General features: G+C 40.5%; 1 protein-coding gene across 3 annotated transcripts in view; it reads right to left on the bottom strand.

The window, feature by feature from the left end:
* The window catches only part of plrdgb (PITP-less RdgB-like protein), a 76,659-nt gene that overhangs the window by 44,906 nt on the left and 12,531 nt on the right, over positions 1–19,222 (bottom strand). For all 3 annotated transcript variants that reach the window (XR_009207186.1, XM_058414791.1, XM_058414792.1), the window contains exon 2: positions 4,945–5,040. Coding sequence is in view for 2 of the 3 variants with exons in the window: in XM_058414791.1 (XP_058270774.1) it covers positions 4,945–5,040 (96 nt within the window). In the remaining variant the exon portion in view is untranslated. The remainder of the gene's footprint in view (positions 1–4,944; positions 5,041–19,222) is intronic.

Below are 19,222 nucleotides of genomic sequence, written 5' to 3'. Positions count from 1 at the left end.
ATACGGTAGCAGATGTATGGAAATGTATGGAGGGAAAAAAATCAGCCCAGATTTCTGGAGCTGATCCTCTGTTGCTGCTACGCGCCAATTATTCAGCTGAAAGCAGCACATTTGCCCAGAGACTGGCGACATGGCTACAGCCATACAGCCCCCTCCAAAAGTATTGGAACGGCAAGACCCAATTCGTTCGATTTTGAGTTTTGAGAAAAGGGGTTTAAAATTTCAGCTTTTGTTTTCTGGTGTCTTTTGTATCATACAACCCAAGCAAAATGATTGGAACACGTGATTGACTGGTGTTTCTTGATGTCGATTCTGAAAATCTGACCTTGGTTTCACTTGTGAAGGCTGCACTTGTTGTAAGGAAGGATAATCCAGCGTGAAGATGAGAGAGCAGCTGGCTATTTGTCTGTTTTGAAGCTGAGAAAAGAAAGAAAGTCAATCACAAACACTGGGTATCACCAATATAACGATTTAGAATGTCCTGAAAAAATTAAGGACTGGTGTACTGAGCAACAGACCCCGAACTGGTCAGCCAAAGAAAACAATAACTGTTGAAGACAGAAAGATTGTGAGAGCTGTGAAGAAAAACCCAAAAATGGCAATCAGTGACATCACCAACAACCTCCATGTGGCAGTGGTGAGGACACCATCCACCATTCCAGGTAGACCTCAAGAACAGAGCTATCGAGGCTATACCACAAGATCCAAACCTCTCATCCGCAGTAATAATCAAAACAGTGATTGGACTAATTGAAACAGAACCTCTATAAAAGTGACAGAAAGCTCCTCTGTGAAACATGGTGGTGTTGGTGGCGTGATGAAAGCTTGGGCTTGCAAGGCTGCTGCTGGAACATTCTCACTAATCTTTACTGATAATGGTGGCAGCAGAATGATTTCAGAGGATTACAGAAACATTCTGGTCTGTTTATTTACGAGGAAATGCATCTAAATTAACCGGAAAGGAACTTCATCATTCAGCAAGACGATGAACCAAAGGGCGCTGCCCACTCAACAAAGGACTCCATCATCAGGGGAAAAACAAAGTGGAAGCTTTTAGACTGGGCAGGTCAATCAACAGATCTTAATCCGACTGAGCAGCATTTCACATCCTGGAGAGGAGAGTGAAGACAAACAAAAGTTTTAGGAAAGAAGAAAGGGGTTGATGCCAGTGAGTCACAGGTTTTGATGTTTTGATGAAGCCTGTGTTCCAATACTTTTGCTTGCTCAAAAATCAGGTTATCTGATACAAATATTCTATATTTTATGTTTAACTCATCCTGAGATGAATAGCAGGAAATAAAAATTCAAAGCATGAAAATCTCATCTCAAATCCTTCTTTGAATGTTAAAACCAAATTTTTCTGATGTACAGCATAAACAAGTGGATCGTTCCAATACTTTTGGAGGGGAATGTAGTCAGAAAATCCAGGGCTTTCACACAGTGTATTTTTATTCCCATTAGCTGCCAAGTTGATTAAAACCATATTGGGATAGAGAAGTATAGGTTTATTCTTTATTCATTTGTTAAGAATTGAGAGATAAATGCCAGCATTCAGTCAGGTTAGTTGCTTATCTGGCTCGTTCCAGAAAAAAACGTCAGGCATCTTTACATAAGTACACCTTTACAAATATTAGCTGAATAACCCTGTTGTGTAATCTTCTCTTTTTTATCATATTATTAAAAGAATAGGGGTATGTTTACTTCCTGTTTATTCACTATTTAGCATAGTGCTATCATGACACACTGCTTAGCTATATCCTGAGGCATGTACGATCCAGAACATCAATCCTTGCCGCAGTAATGCTTCTGTATTTATTTATTTTTGTGGTTGGGATTATGTAAAATCTGATTTAAGGCTGAAGGCATAATATTTCATCTTTTCTGTAGAGTTTTTATTTACAATAATATTCCGGTAGAACTTTGCAGAGAGCAGGTATGCCGGCTAAAACATGAAGAGAAAGGTTTACGTGTTAGAAATATAAGCGAACAATTGTTTATTTACTTGAATTTAACCGTAAAGATTAACAAATGAATGGGAATATTAATTAGCAAGCATGGGTCCATGATAAATGTGTTTTAATTTGTAACGTTTGGCATGTTTGGACAGTTTACGGGATAATAAACAGGGGAGAAAGCGAGCACTTCAGACCCATGAAAGCTGGTTATGATAAACGGATCCTGCTGATAAATGAGACGATCTGCTTTCCAGCTCTGGACAAATGGCCTCATTAAACATTTGGGACAGGATCCAGCAGAGACATGATAAAACCGTGCAATGTGAATTTAATAGCATCTCCATTTCTATGGAAACGTTTGACATGTTCACAGCGCTGGAAGTACAGCGTTACTCAACACCTGAAGACTTCAGGAAAATATGCCACAACAATAAGCAGGCAATTTTCTAAATAAATAAATTTGGGGTCGCCAGAGTGGATCATTTTCGATTTGACATCAGATTCCCTTCCTGACAACTCTCCCACTTAACCTGGGCTCGGGACCGGCACTGAGAGGTAACTCTTCAGTGTCTGGGGTTAGCACCCTGGCTGGGACTCGAACCCGGGCCGACGGCAATAAGCGTGCAGGATTCTGCCACAGGACCACCAGGAGGCAAAGTAAATAAATAAATAAAATCATGTTCACTGACTGAAATTTGAGCTTGAATAATATCAATCATTCAAGAGCAGACAAGAGCGCAGCAAAGACAACAATTAAAGGCAAAACAATAAAGAAAATAACAGCAACAATTAAAGATACAACAACAAAAAATTCAACAACAAATAACATTCAAAACAGAGATGGGGGGAAATCATGAAAACAAAGAAATAATTAAATTTAAAAGATTGCAAAAAAATTGTAAATTTACATTTGCTTTTTTTTTATTTATTCTCCTTTCAGTAATAAATATTTTAAATTTTCAATAAACATTATAAATGTCATTTTCTGAAAAAGTATTTTATAAAAATACATTTATATTATATTATATTATATTATATTATATTATATTATATTATATTATATTATATTATATTATATTATATTATTATTATTATATTTTATATATATATATATATATATATTTATATATATATATATATATATATATATATATATATATATATATTTATATATATATATATAATTTAAAAAATTTGTTTGTTTTTTTTAATTTTGCAGCACTACTGTATTGTTGAAAAGGGTTTTTTTCTGTAATAAAAATGTATTATTTTTTATATATTATTATATTTATATTCATTATTATTTAATATCTTTTTTACATATAAAAAACATTCTTTATAAATGTTATCATGTTATGTTATGTTTTTTTTTTACTAAATACAAAATGTTAATAAGACTGTTAATAAGATTGTAAATGAAATTGTAATTGTTAAAAATCTGTGATATAATTGCTCAGGATATTGATTATTATCTGCTCACAGCAGCTCTGTGCACACACACATACACACACACACACACACACACAAAATGAATTGATTTAAACTGATAGCACTTGTGTTTTATTCACTGTTTAAAATGCTCGCCTGCATCACGCCGTACCTCACAGGAACATGTTCCACAGCATGGGGATGAAACATAATAGAAGTGAAGAGTTTGAGATAATTGAACACTGGGGATTTTGGTGTGTGCAATTAGAGGAGAGGAAACGGAGCAAATCCTCGCATCGACACGAGAGGAGAAAACAATACGAAAGCGAATGAAGGGAAAGCGAAGTGACACGAGGTCGCTGCAGTCGCTGGCAAGCGTCCACGCTTTTGTTTTCGCCGATGTAATGGGAAATTGGTCAAGGACGTCACGCTTGGTGTGTAAAGCGATGTGAAGGCGGTGCGAGTGATGTGTTCGCAGTAGAAAGTGAGATCAATCTTGAGGGGAAAATTCCAATGAAGCAACAGTACAAGACAAGACGCGGTTTATTGTTTGAGATAATAATGTCCAGACTCCACGGCTGTGGATGGAAAGATCAGGATGGAAGTCTATCACTATTTTGTACTTTGTGGACACTTGACCATGATATTCATATGAACATCTCATTCATCAGATTTGTGTTCATTCATCTAAAAAAATATTAATGGAGGTCTGGGGTTCAGTCAATTCCAGGTGTTCAGTGGAGTTTGAGTCAGAGTTGGGTCTCTGTGTAGGACACTTGAGACATTCTTCCAGTCTAACCTTAACCTCCACACTGTGTTTTCATGGCACCTTGCTTCGCGCAGAGACGCATTGTCGTGCTGGAATGGGTTTGAACCGGTTAGAAGACACTATGTGGTACAAGTAGATTTTATACAATTGCGTGTGTCCAAATTTGTGGGTGTCCACATACTTATGACCACATAGTGTACAATCACCATGAATCTACAGCTTGGGCTAGAAAGAAATCAGCCCTAGGGTCACTTCCTGCGTCTTCACGCCTTTCCTTCTTCTAAAAAAAATCCAACATAATCTCTTTTCACACCAAAAAATCTGCCCTGGTTGGCCAAGAAAGCCAAGATGGAGGGCCTTGAAAACCCAAAACCTTCTCACACGATTCTCTTATAATATATAAAAACGACAGAGGCAGCAAAAAGCCTTCAATCTAAATCCTTCATGATTACACATCCTGCACCAATATCACAAATCGTTTTATTCCACCAGATCGGGTTAATCAGACACTCCATCACAACCAGCATTTATCACTTGTGTCCTCAAATATCCAGCGCAAACTCCATTAATATGGATTGGATTTGAGGACTCGTGATATTGAAGAGCGCTACGCTCGCTCGGATCGCGGCAGCAAATATTGAATGTGTATATTCGTTTTATCTGTACTCCGACAAGTGCGCAAACAGACACACACACACACGTGCTCTGAGACACTTGAGCGTTGTTGAGAAAAACAATCAGAGGAAAAATGACTAGGGGTATCAACGTGTTAAATAATGCACCGCCTCTCACCTCTGGCGTCGAAGAACTCCTCATCCGAGCTGTCCATGGACTCCTGGACGATGTTCTGCAGCCTCCAGTGAGATGCGCTAAACTTTCGGGGTGCATCTAGAAAAGAAGCAGGGAAATTATGCTCATCTAATAGTTTTAGCCAAACACACAACGACAGGCTTGTGTCTTCTCAAATCTGAGCCACATTTTCTCCAAAGCAGCACAATTTAGTTAAAGTTGTCTTTATTTGTCACATATATATTACTGCACAGTGAAATCACATATTGGGGGTTGGGGGTCAGAGAGCAGGGTCAGCCATAATGCAGCGCCTCTGGAGCAGGAGGGGGTTGGGGGGCCTTGCTCAAGTGCCCAATAGTGGCAGCTTGGCAGTGCTGGGGCTTCAATCCTAATCTTCTGGTCAACGACCAAGAGCCTTAACCACTTGAGCCACCATAGTCCCCCAAATCTTTACTGCTTAGAAAAGATTTATAACCAATTTGCAAAGCTACAGGCTGGAATTTGCATAGATTGTAACAAAATAAATCTAAAATCATTTGATGAACCTGAATGACTCAAACACACCTCCTAAATAAATCTCTTCTGTTCGGTTATCGAAGGAACGATCGACTCTGAGATTCCTCGAAGGGCATCAGAAATTCCTCTGGAATGCCTTTTTGCCAGTCCACCATCTTCTGGGACATTTTCACTCAGTGTAAATAAATAAAATAAATAAATAATTTTCTGGCTGTGAGTCTGATGTAAAATGAGTCTGTTGGATTTCAGTGTGTTTTAGACGTGTGTTTTTCCCTCTGTTGGAGAACCTTCCACAGAATTTTAGTGGCTGAAGATAATATTTGAGCTGCTTTTTGGATGGACAAGCACTTGGAGCATCTCCGAGAGCGGAAATGGGTTTGGTATCAACGTAAAGGGATAAAATAAAACAAAATAAAATAAGGATAAAATCGTTTAATAATTTAATTTAATCATTTATTTTTATTTCTAGTCATTTATTTATTTATTTATTTATTTATTTATTTATCTATCCCCCCCCCTCCTTTCTCTGTTTATCTTCTTTTGTAAAGCTTTGTTTTGAGACAATTGTAAAAGGCACTATACTGTACAAATAAACTGAATTGAGCTTACTTTGAACATTCGTGTGGAAAAATTTTTTTGTTGTTTTTTTGGAGCTTTTCTATGAATACATTGCCTAGTAGGCTAGGGAAAAACATATGAAACACTACAAATTCCAAAATCCTGAGTGTCTACTTTCATACAAGCTTCATATTAAGCACCATTGCGGGGTCTGACGTAAGAAAGACACTCAATGCTGAACATCGTCACAACAAACTCCATTTTCTGGAGACTTCAGTGACATGTTTCAGAGCTAATACGGTTTCTGGACCGAAACAGCAGAAGGAATGTGAAACCTTTTTCTCAGCGCTCTGCTCCTGTAGGGATGTACGGTTGCGAAAACACATCCCTGAAGGAGTGCCACTTTGAAGCTGAGCGTGACTAATTAAATCACAAAGAAAAAAAGAAAAAATAAATAAATAAAATAAAAATCCTCCATCCGTGCCGCCAGAGCTTGGATGGCTTCAGCTGAGCTCTGAATCCGCCTGTGAAAAGACCTCGCCATTCACGCCTCATTGTTCCCTACTGCTTTGTAGATAGGGCACATTTTTTGAATAAAAACAACTGCTCCCGCTGGCAGGCGCATTAGCCGCAGAGAAGGGGGAAGGCAATAACAGAGTCAGGCTCGCACACATCCAATAACCACGTGCCCTTGATTAGTGCACAGGGTTTGCTACTGGAACCCCACCTCCTGTCTCTCGTCTGAGAGCTCTCGTCTCTCGTCTACCTGAGGTGGGACACAGGTGGTCATTTCCTTCCGCTGAACACACTGACCTCGATCGTCTATTAAATCCCAGAGGAAAGCCACTGACAGATTTTTCATTTTTTCTTCCTTTTCATTAACTCTGAGGAGCTTCATGGTTCCTGTTTATTTATTTATTTATTTATTTATTTATTTATTTATTTATTTAAGTAGAGTTACATATGCACTCTATCTTTAGTTCATCATGGTAGACAAGGAAAAGCTTCACTGGAGCTCTGTTATAATATTTCAAGGAATATTTCATTAATATTAATTCATTTGTACATGTTCTGACCAATTGGATTTGAGAAATCAGTGTTAAAAAGCAATAGCTGATGTACTGTAACGGCACAAAGTTAAGCTAATGACCTCTTTTACTCACGTTCAACAAGAAACAAAAGAAAGGATGAAGTGAAAAGATGTTTTTTTTTGCCTTATTACATATCAACGTTGCCAGATGCAGCACTATTACACTTTATCCCAGGCTCCGCCTCTCATCCTGAGACACATGATCAGACTCGGACAATCGCTTGTTAGCTCCAGCATCCTCATGAGCACTTCTTCTCTCCTCTTCGCGGCTGATGAAGGGTCATTTCCAGCCGTCTAATCTCAACAGTCCTCGTGTTTTGCTTCGTTAGCGAGCCGATCCTCCGGGCCCAGAGCGACGGTCGCAGAGGGAAGCCGATTAAACGAAAGGTTTAGAAACTTCCGTGGGCTGGAATCTAAGGTTTAGGAAATACTGGCTGTTTTGCACTGCCATGAAGCCTCTCCCGCATCTCTGAAACACTGTTAGCAATAAACACAAACGCTAACACTGCTGGGATTTTCAGTGCTGCAGTTACGGCGCTACAGCATGGCGCACCAGGGAAAAGTGTTAGTAATGCATCACATTTCACTTCATAACCTGCTCAGGCTTCTGAGTCGCACTGGGGCTTTATACTGCTAACGGCTGCCTCCAGCAGGCATGCGGTAATGAGTGCTTATGAAACACACCGCATTAAAATCTTTAGCTAAAAGTGCACACTGCAGCAGGGTTCGAAGTGTATTACACCACATGACAACGTGGACCATCTCAAAGAACAACACCACATGGTTTTTAGCCATTTCTATTTACATCTCATTTTAAAGAACATCCACGGAACAAGGTACTGCACGGTATTGATTACATCAGTGACTGAAAACAGTGTGTGTGTGTGTGTGTGTGTGTGTGAGAGGTGAATCATTCTCAGCACTACTAAATAATGGTCACAACAAATGACATAGTTTCAGTGCAACCATAAGTAATAACTTAAAACTTACTAACTATATTTTTCTTGTCGTGTGTGTGTGTGTGTGTGAGAGAGAAAGAGAGAGAGAGGGAGAAAGAGAGAGAGAGGGAGAGAGAGGGAGAGAGAGAGCGAGCGTGAGAGAGGTGAATCATTTTCAGCACTACTAAATGAACGGTCGCACCAAATGACACAGTTTCAGTGTCACTTTCAGTAATAATTTAAAACTTATCCATTTTGCTAATGTATTTTGCTAGGGGTGTGTGTATGTGTGTGTGAGAGAGAGAGAGAGAGAGAGAGAGAGAGAGAGAGTGAGAGTGTGTGTGAACTCAACTTACACTCTTCAAAACTTTTACACTGTCTGAAACTTCGCATGAAAAATCACTCACGTGAAAGAGAGCAGGAATAACAGCACGGTACCGAACCCGAGAGTTCCTGTAGAAGGTGCATGAATGTGGCTCTGCTCAGGTCTGCACTCGTTCAGGAAGTAAAATAACCTGCGCAGGTGTGTGTTTTAGCCAATGACCTCATGATATCTTTAGTTTCTACGATACACGTGTCACATGAGTGGCAGAGGAACGGTGAGAGCTGAGAGGTGAGGTGATATGGTCGTGTGTCTTTGTGATGATGTAAGATGTTGATGTTAAATGAAACACAACTGAATTCCATAGAATCAAGAGAGTATGAAAATGGACCGATTCGGTATCAAAAGTGAGATCTTAGGTTTGGAGATCATGAGTTCAAATCCCAATGATGAAACAGCCTTTATTTGTCACATAGACATTACAGCACAGTGAAATTCTTTCTTCGCATATCCCATCCTTGGATGGGTTAGGGTCAGAGCGCAGGGTCAGCCATGATACAGCGCCCCTGGAGCAGAGAGGGTTAAGGGCCTTGCTCAAGGGCCCAACAGTGGCAACTTGGCGGTGCTGGGGCTTGAACCCCTGATCTTCCGGTCAACGACCCAAAGCCTTAACCACTTGAGCCATGATGCCACGGGGGTCAAGAACGCTAATGCTGAGATCACACTGCACGATTTTAGCCCTGATTTTCAGTCGCTGGACTAGTTTTGCAAAATCGGAGGCAAATCGGAGCTCGTGTACGCAAGTCACAATCACGCAGTGTGAATAACCAAAGACGTGATCTGACCGAGTCGTCAATGAGTTGCCGACGCTCGTGAATGCTAAATATCTGGACCTGTCGGAGACTCGGAGTCATGCAGTGTGAAAGGAGTTCTGACTGAAAAATACCTCAGTGATGACCGATATAGCCAATGAGAGAGCAAGATACAGGGCAGCGGGCAGTTCGGGGAGGAGTTATAGTCCACAATATCAGCAAGCATGGCTTTGGTTGGGGCACAATATTATAGTTTAATAGAGTTTATAGGTTTCTATCAGAAAAAAAGGCTTAAACATAGTTATATCAGAATAAATAAGCTTTACAATAGCATCCAACAGAAATAAAGCAGAAATATTTGCATTATTAAATTTTTTACTAAACATTATGGTGCAGAAAACTGATGAACATGGAAAAATGCATTACACGAGCTGCAAGTTGTTCATGGGGACACATTTACTACGATTTACAGTCCAGACAGCAAGCAGACGTCACGGGTCACTGCACCGTGAGTCCAAGCGTAGTAGCCAGGGAATCTTTCTGCCAGTCAAAAAAGAGCAGAGATTCTGGAACGATGGCCTGCCTCGAAACGAAATGAAGAAGAGATGCCTGCTGAGAGTATTTTATATTAAAAAAATGTGCTTGCTTGCACAGATGGTTGTGCAGCTCTGGTGCATTGTCATTTCCCCGTCTCTCTGCCTGGAGATAATTACAGTTATTTCCCAAACTGCTCTGCCACTGATATGACAGCGAAGAAGAAAAAAAATGACAGCGCATGAACATCATTTAAAAGAAAATTCATTCTGCCGTCGAGTGTACGTTCTCCCTTCCTGTCACCACACCGTCGTTTCATCGCCGCTCTGTTCATAACACGTGTTTCCCGGCGTGATGAAGAGAGAGAATCTTCTGGTCGGATTTACTCAGTGCTGGAGGAGCGACAAGCATTTAATATGTCATGACGTCCGAGAGCCTAATTACAGGCGAGTCTGTGGAGGATTTCCCGGATTCTCCCGGATTTACGTGTCAGACACTCAGTCCGGCACATGATGCCTGGTTATGGGAACTACAGCAGAGGATCTGGTGGTGTCTGGAAACCTAGACTGTGTACGGATCCGTAGCGTTCGTGACCATGAGGACGTCTTGGACGGTTTTCAGTAGAAGGTTATGGGCTGAGGAGTGAAGACATCTCCAAAGATCAGCATTGTGTAGGTGAAGGTAGCAACACTGCACAAATGCTACGTCATTCAGAGGGTTCATAGAGCTAGACTGTTTCTCTATCCTCTTTATAGTAGCTCAAGTTGTTCTTTAGTGGTCCTTTGGAGAAGACTCTAAAAGAATATTATATTGTCTAAACAGACTAACGGCCAAGGTGACCAATTCCAGCGCTATTCCAGACGTCCCACCCATGTGTGCTGTTCCAGAACGTCTCATTCCATTTCCTTTCATAATATCCTCCACTCTTCTGGGAAGGTTTTCCACCAGAGGTTGGAGCGTGGCTGTGGGGATTTGTGTTCATTCAGCTAAAAGAGCATGAGTGAGATCAGACACTGATGTGTCACAGTGCAGTAGTGCAGTATAATGTGCTCAAAAGATGCGTCCCAAATGACATGCTACACGCTATGCACTTATACTATGCAGTACATACTGCAGAGCCTAGCGAATAGATTTTATATGGGGAGGTTTGGATAATAACACTAATAGAATTTTACTAAGCTGTAATATGAGGTAAATGTTTCCCAGGTGAGAGCAAATGAAAACGTCAAACAGATGTAACGTGACGCTGCTGGCTTTAGCTACGGTTGATATGGAGAAGCTAATTTAAACAATATTTGTAAGACGTCTCATACACCAGGGTGTCATCAGCCATATTCATTTTTTTTGTGTGTGGCCAGTAACTCTGCCTCTCTTCCGCTACATAAGCAAAGCTTCAGGGTTTTGTTTTTTTTTACAGTTAAATAAGTGCATTGGTTCTTGAAGTACTTGAAGTTTACTTCTTTTTGTTGTACTTTTCAGTAGGAACACTCAGACTATTTCTACTACACAATGGTAAAATGGTAAGAGTCTGTAAGTATGCGATTTGGGATGAACCTAAAGTCACTAAATCACTAAGGTACTCAGTCACTAAGTCACTAAGGCAGTGCCATAAAGGCACTAAGGCGGTAAGATACTAAAGTATTAAGCCACTGAGGCACTAAGGCTCTAAGTACTAAGTCACTAGGTCAATAAGTCACTTAAGTACTAAGTCACTATGGCACTAAGCCACAAAGTCACTTAAGAACTTAGTCACTAAGTCACTAAAGCTCTAAGTCACTAAGGCACTAAGGCACTAATCCACTAAGTCACTTAGACACTAATTTACTTAAGAACTAAGTCATTAATCACTAAGTTAAGCACTAAATCACTAATTCACTAATTCTCTAATTCACTAAGTCACTAAGACCCTAAGTCACTAAGACCCTAAGTCACTAAGACCCTAAGTCACTAAGACCCTAAGTCACTAAGGCACTAAGGCACTAAGACCCTAAGTCACTAAGGCACTAATGCACTAAGTCACTAAGGCACTAAGGCACTAAGGCACTAAGACACTAAGGCACTAAGACCCTAAGTCACTAAGGCACTAATGCACTAAGTCACTAAGGCACTAAGGCACTAAGGCACTAAGACACTAAGTCACTAAGGCACTAATCCACTAAGTCACTTAAGAACTAAGTTACTCAGTCACTAATTCACTTAAGAACTAATTCACTAAGTCACTAAGACCTTAAGGCACTAAGTCACTAAGACCCTAAGGCACAAAGTCACTAAGGCACTAGTTCACTTAAGAACTAAGTCTCTAAGACACTAATTCACTTAAGAACTTGTCATTTAATAACTAAGTCACTAAGACACTAAGTCACTTAAGAACTAAGTCACTAAGACACTAAGATTAAAAACTTCCCTTCCCGACCTCTTTTACACCTTTCAGCCGAATACAAAACCTTTTTTTAAGTGGTCACTACACCTCTACACGGCATACATGGTAGAGTCCGAGAGGAAATGACCAGAGCTCTTCTAAAGTCATGGAGAATGGCCCTTTAGCTGTAAAGGGCTTCATCTCATTATATAATCCCCTGAAGGAACAAAACCAACACAATCAGCAATACAATCTCTTACACACACAAACAGCACCTCACTGTGTGTACCAGAGGTGGAGGGTCTTATTTCTTTATTGTGTATTTTCTTCTTGCTAAATAGAAATACACAACACAACAAATACACAGCTAAAGGTCAGTGTATTGAGCATGTGCAGGAAGGCAAACATCCAGAGAAAGGTCAGCGTGTAGAGAACACGCACAAAGGCCAATAGGTCGCTGATGTTTACAAGGTCCTGTCTCTGTTCTGCTGCATGACTGACAGGATTCCTGCATGAACCTGTTCAGGAGAAACCTTGAACAAACATCAATACATGGAACACAAACAATAAGAATGCTTCGTTGAGGTCATTAGTGAAAGCTGATGGATGGATAGCGAGGACACTGAAATTCCCTTTTTCCTCATTCATGCTGTTCCTAACAGCTGGGGCAGGAAATCATCAGGTGCGTGAAGGCTAGACGGATCTGGGTCATAAATCTTAGATGCGCTCGATCTTTTGACGAATGTCTTGCTAAAAATTTCACGTCTGACAGATGAACAGCGCTAGACGGGAGCGGCTCATCCGTGAGGGCAGGCAGGAGACATTTCCGTTATATAAAATATATGAACCATTCAACAAATGGTGTTTTACATAATGTCCTCGTTTGCATACAGATCAAATCGTAACACAAATGAATCACAGATTATCCTTTTCAAATGACTGATGAGTTTGATATTTTTAAATATTGCTATTTGAAAGACTCATTTGATTACTTAACAAGACCCCATGGACTGGACTGGACTGACACCGACACACATACACACACACATACTTTCTTGCTGCTACAGTCATTTTAAATGAACTCATCAGTCAATTTGCTGCTAACTCTCCATTATTTTTACATTCGTATCATCTTTATAGATCTGGACATCAATGCACTGTGAACTGGGTTCGAATCCCCGTGCCTCTCCCCGTGCCTGCGTGGGTTTACTCTGGGTACTCCGGTTTCCTCCCACAGTCCAAAAACATGTACATTAGTTTGACTGGTAATTCTAAATTGCCCGTGAGTGTCTGTGGTTGTCTGTCTATATGTGGCCCTGTGATAGACTGGTGACCTGTCCAGGGTTTACCCCTGCCTTTCGCCCAATGTGTGCTGGGATAGGCTCCAGCAGATTCCCGCGACCATAATTAGAAATAAAGCGGGTATAGAAGATGGCTGGATGACTTGAGTTATTTTTGCACCTAGTGGTCAAAAATAGGCACTTCAACCAGATCTAACAGATCTAACACTTTTGGGGCAGGAATCAATTTGATTCAATTTTATTTGTATAGCACTTTTAACAATTGTCTCCAAGCAGCTTTACAGAACATAAGTACAAGATTAATATTAGACAAAATCATCCCTAGTGAGCTAGCCTGAGGCGACTGTGGCAAGGAAAAACTCCCTTAGATTGTAAGAGGAAGAAACTTTGACAGAAACCAGCCTCAAAAGGGAACCTCATCCTCATTTAGGTGACACGGGAGCGTATGTTTGTAAATTATTAAAAAAAGCATGTGATTATGAACAATTTCCTTTCTACAGTCATATACAGTCAGTTGAAGCTGTGTGATGCAGATACAGCATATGTAGCACATGTAGAATGTACAGCATATGATACAGCATATGTGGAATGTTATAGTGTGAATTGATTAGGAGGTTGTCATCGGCATCAGAAACCACATAGGGTTGGCATCGTTGCTTTGAATACCCAATATCTTCACGCAGCAGAATCCAGCTGGAGCTGGTCCATCTCTGGATGCCTCAGGATGCTCACAGGGTTGGCCTCTTCTCTTCTCACTGAAGGTCTGAAATCTTCATGAAGCGGAACACAACTGGAGCTGTCCCAATCTCTAGATGCTTCGTGATGGGTAGAAAAAGGGAAACAAGTAGAAAGGAATCATGTTGCCTCATGCCTGGGGGAAGGGAAGCAGACAATTCCTTCCTTCCTTGGAGCACTATTGATAGATCCTGACCCCTGCATACTGGGAACACTGGGATCACAAAGACCTGCTGTTTTGATGATTTTGCTGCTCTTCTCCAGTCGTCTAGGCATCAAAACATGAGCTTTGTAGAAGTTTAGATCCTTACACTTGCTCATCACATCAACTCGGAGAACTGACTGTTCACATTCTGTTTAATATTCCACTTCTTGACAGATGCCAGTGGAATTAGATAATCTGAGATAATCAGTGATATTCATTTCACCAGTCAGTGGTTTTAATGTTATGGGTGATCTATCTATCTATCTATCTATCTATCTATCTATCTATCTATCTATCTATCTATCTATCTATCTATCTATCTATCTATCTATCTATCTATCTATCTATCTATCTATCTATCCATCTATCTATCCATCTATCTATCTATCTATCTATCTATCTATCCATCTATCCCAATCAGCCATAACACATATCTCGTGTGCTATATTTCCTCCCATCAGAGATTAAGGCTGATGCTATCCTAGGTCTGTGATCTAGTGAAGCAGTCTCGATGTTTTCACTGATAGAGACTTCAGAGCACTTTTATACGTCACTCTGGATAAGAGCGTCTTCCAAATGTCAGTGTGAATGCGTACGGATCTGAGTGACTTTACACGTTCGTGACTGTATTTTATTCTCATGGCCATAATAACAACTACTTGAATCTGCATAATACCAACACAGACAAAAATAGATTCTTCACGCATAATGCAGTTTTCCCGTCCTACACACATAACACAGATAATCACAGAGCAGAGAGACGAAAGGGTCCGACTCGGCACATGTTCTAATCTTCTTCTTCTTTCGGCTTTTCCCTTCAGGGGTCTCCACAGCGAATCATCTCTCTTCACTTACCCCTATCTTCTGCATCCTCAACACTTGCACTAACTAGCTTCATATCCTCATTTATTCCATCCATATACCTCCACTTTGGCCTTCCTCTTTGCCTCCTGCCTGGCAGCTCCATGTCCAACATTCTTCTACCAATATACTCACTCTCCCTCCTCTGAACATGTCCAAATCATCTTAATCTGGCCTCCCTAACTTCGTCCCCCAAACGTCCAACATGAGCCGTCCCTCTGATGTACTTGTTGGAACACGTTCTAAGCACGAGCTTCAAACGCTGCGTGAAGACCCGTGATTAAAAATCATCTCCTGAAATCCACTTTTATCTCGAGAAATGATCCTTTAAGAGAAACTAATGATGAACCCTCTCTGTCTATCCTCCTCTCTCTCTCTTTTATCCTTTGATGCTTAAATTCCGAATGAACAGGGCTCATGCTGAGCTGATCCAGAACGTCCTGTGCTAAAGCTTAAGAACGTGCAAAAGCTTTGATCTATTAGCACGTGGCTCTGTGTGCTATTGCTCCACCTCGCTCTTACGCTAATTGTTTTCTCACGACACAACCCGGTTTACAGAAAAGCTGGGAAACATGCGATTGTGAGCTTCGACGTCGTGTTTTAAAGATGCTGCTTCAGTGTAGATTTGGCTACTGGTTTATAAAAGGATCAGTGGAGAAAGGATTAGACTCATCATTACTGGGTAGATATTCAGGGCTTCGTCTGAGTGGCCTGGAGTCCAAGCTATTGCTCAGCTGTGTTAATAAATCACTTGGAAATGTGTGAGTGCTGAATTTTTACCTCTGGTGTTCTTATTCATTTCTCTTTCTCAGATCACTTTGTTAGAATGCAGTCCTGCAGTCTGCAGTATTTCTTTACCCCTGGGGCTCGGGGGGTATTTTGGGCTTGTGTTGTTTTTTTTTACATTTCAACACTGGCTACTGTAGCAGCACACTGGACCCAAACGCACACACACACACACACACACACACACAAGGAATACTGGATTTTATCATTCTGATTATATTTTTTGGTGGTGATAGTAGTGGTGGTAGTAGTAATAGTGGTAGAGGAGGCACTGGTAGTACTACTAGAAGTGGTGGTGTTAATGGTTTCAATAGTAGTGGTAGTAGTAGTAGTAGTAGTAGTAGTAGTAGTAGTAGTAGTGGTAGAGGAGGCAGTGGTAGTACTACTAGAAGTGGTGGTGGTAATAGTAGTGGTAGTATCAGTAGTAATGGAACTAGTACGAGTGGTAATGGAGGTAATGGTGGTGGTAGTTCTGGTACTAGTAGAAGTGTTAATAATAGTAACAGAAGTAGTGGGAGTGGAAGTAGAGGTAGTAAATAATAATAGTAATGGTAGTGCTAGTAGGGGTAGTAGGCGTAGTTGTAGTGCTAGTAGTAGTAGAGATGGTAATGGTTGTGGTAGTAGTGGTAATGGCACTACTAAGAGTGGGAATGGAGGTAATGGTGGTGGTAGTACTGATAGTAGCGGTCCTGGCACTGGTAGAAGTGGTAATAATAGTAATAGTAGTAGTAGTGGTAGTAATGGTAGTGGTAGTTGTAATAGTAGTGGTGGTGGTGGTAGAACTGGCAGTAGTAGTAATTGTAACAGTAGTGGTGGTGGTAATACTAGTTAGTGCCTTTGTAGTTAGTAGTAGAGGTAGCTGCACTAGTAATAGTGGTAATGGTAGTAATGATGTGGTAGTACTCGCAGTAGTGGTAGTGGTTATTTCCAAAAATACACACAAATTCATTTTATTTTGATTGGACATTTCCTACGAGGTTATGGACATGACTTCACTTAATACTTACACAAATGAGTGAACAGTTATAATGGTTTTTTTTTTCATTGTTTAATACCATTTTGTTAAATAACATTTTTCTACCTGACTGCAATGAATATTTATGAGGACATTTAATTACCTCAAATGACACAAAACATCTAATAACACCAGGTCATATTCAGAGCATGAGTACTGAATTAATACTGAAACTCAGACCTCAGACGTAAGCGTTATCCAGAGAGAGCTACGTCTCCGTTATTACAAGATCCTGACCTTCGACCTTTCACACGCCATTTAACATTTGATCTGTATTTACGTTTGTCTTTATACTCCGACTACTTTCCATCTTTTGGGGGGGGTGACTTTAACGCAAAGAGAGAACTGCATGTATCTCCTCGACATGTTCATCACCTCGAGCCTAAAATCATGTAAGAAAAATGTCAGCATTCAGCACTCAGGCGCTTTCATGCTGTCAAGCTGCCTGGGTTTAAAGTCCAGCTTTCTGAGTTAATCACATTTCTGCGATCGGTCAAAAGGCTGATACCGGAGCAGCAGGACGCTGGAATAAACGCAAGAGTAGGCAGTTTTTAGAATCAGACTGAAACTGTGTGCACGTAGTTTACAGCACAGACTGCCAGGCTGTATTACAGACAGCTTCGATTTGTATTGTACATTTTCAACATTTGATAAATCACTGGAAAGACTTAACTGCAGGAATATTTATGGTAGAAAAGTTTACATTCTTCCTTCCGATTCTAGGAAAAAGACATCATGGATGCTAAATAATAAACGTTTCTACTGACAACGTCTGTTGCTCTTGGTTACCATAAAACCCCTTAAACACACACACTTCAGATTCTAGCACGATGGACTTGACACCAGTGACCAGGGGAAAACAGTGTTCATTTCTCTTGATTATCACTTTCTAGTGATCAAAGTGTACGCTTTCACAGTTAAAAAGAAAGAAAGAAAGAAAGAAAGAAAGGAGGGAGGGAGGGCGAAAGAAAGAAAGAAAGAAAGAAAGAAAGAAAGAAAGAAAGAAAGAAAGAAGCAAGAAGGGAGGGAGGGAGGGAGGGAGGGAGGGAGGGAGGGAGGGAGGAAAGAAAGAAAGAAAGAAAGAAAGAAAGAAAGAAAGAAAGAAAGAAAGAAAGAAAGAAAGAAAATATCAGGTGTGCTACTCTTCTTTTTCAAATACAGATAGAAGGATTTTTCAACTAACAGAAAAAAACAAGCAAAGCAAAAAAGCAAACAAAAGAACATCCAGGCATAAAGGCTAGCAGGTGCATTCTTTTCAAAGAAGGTAAAAATAACAAAACAAACAAATAAGCAAACAGACAAAACAGAGCCACTAACTGAAACAAACAAACAACAAAGAAACAAACCATCAAATAAATAAACAAATAAACCAGACCAGGATTCAATTTCTTTTGGAGAAAAAAAAAACAAAGCAAAAAGAAATAAACTAACAGAAAACAAACAAACAAACAAACATGTGAAGGCAAGCAGTTGTGCATCTCGCTCAGTTAATGAGAATTTTTGCCTGTTAGTCCTGTACAGGTTTATAGACTTGGTGTGTAATGAACACTAATAAATTTACACAAGAGGAGAGAAACAAAAACAAACAAACAAACAAACAGATGGACTTTTCCACTCTGTCTATTACACAGATCATGTGAGTCAATAATAATAATAATAATAATAACACACACACATATCAAGCACGTGTACACACACACACACACACACACACTTCCGCATGCCTTCAAAATCTCACAGCAGCTAGTTTCCAGGTGTGAGGTGTTTATGAACGTGACAAGGGGAAGAGAAAAGAGAGAAGAGGTAGTGGTCAGTTGTGGGGGAGGGGGGAGATGGGGGGAAGTGGAGGGAGGGAGTTTGGGTGAATTTGTTGGACACACTAACATATGAACAGAATGAACACAATGAACTTTTCGAAGGAATTTCCTGAAAGCCACGCCCCCTCCTTTCATCCAGCAGAACTGGCCTAGCCCAAGCCGGCGCTCTGATGCAGCAGCTTTCTGTTTATATTCCTGTTTATCCAGCTACTGTCTTGCTCCAGCTCCAGCTCCCTCCTGAACACTTGGCTCTTATCACAGCCTGCACCTGTCTCTGATTATTCACCTTGTTTTGTCCCGGTAGTCTGCCTATAAAGCTCTTTGTTTATCTTCCAGCGGTCTCCTGCAGCACTTCTCAATTTGCTGCTGCGGCGATTCTCAGTTCGTCGTGTTCCAATCCGTTCCTGTACTTCCTGTCGGGCCACATTGCCG

The sequence above is a fragment of the Hemibagrus wyckioides genome, linkage group LG18, assembly GCF_019097595.1.
Source record: "Hemibagrus wyckioides isolate EC202008001 linkage group LG18, SWU_Hwy_1.0, whole genome shotgun sequence".
NCBI classification, from domain to species: Eukaryota; Metazoa; Chordata; class Actinopteri; order Siluriformes; family Bagridae; genus Hemibagrus; species Hemibagrus wyckioides.
This window is presented reverse-complemented; position numbering and strand designations above follow the sequence as displayed.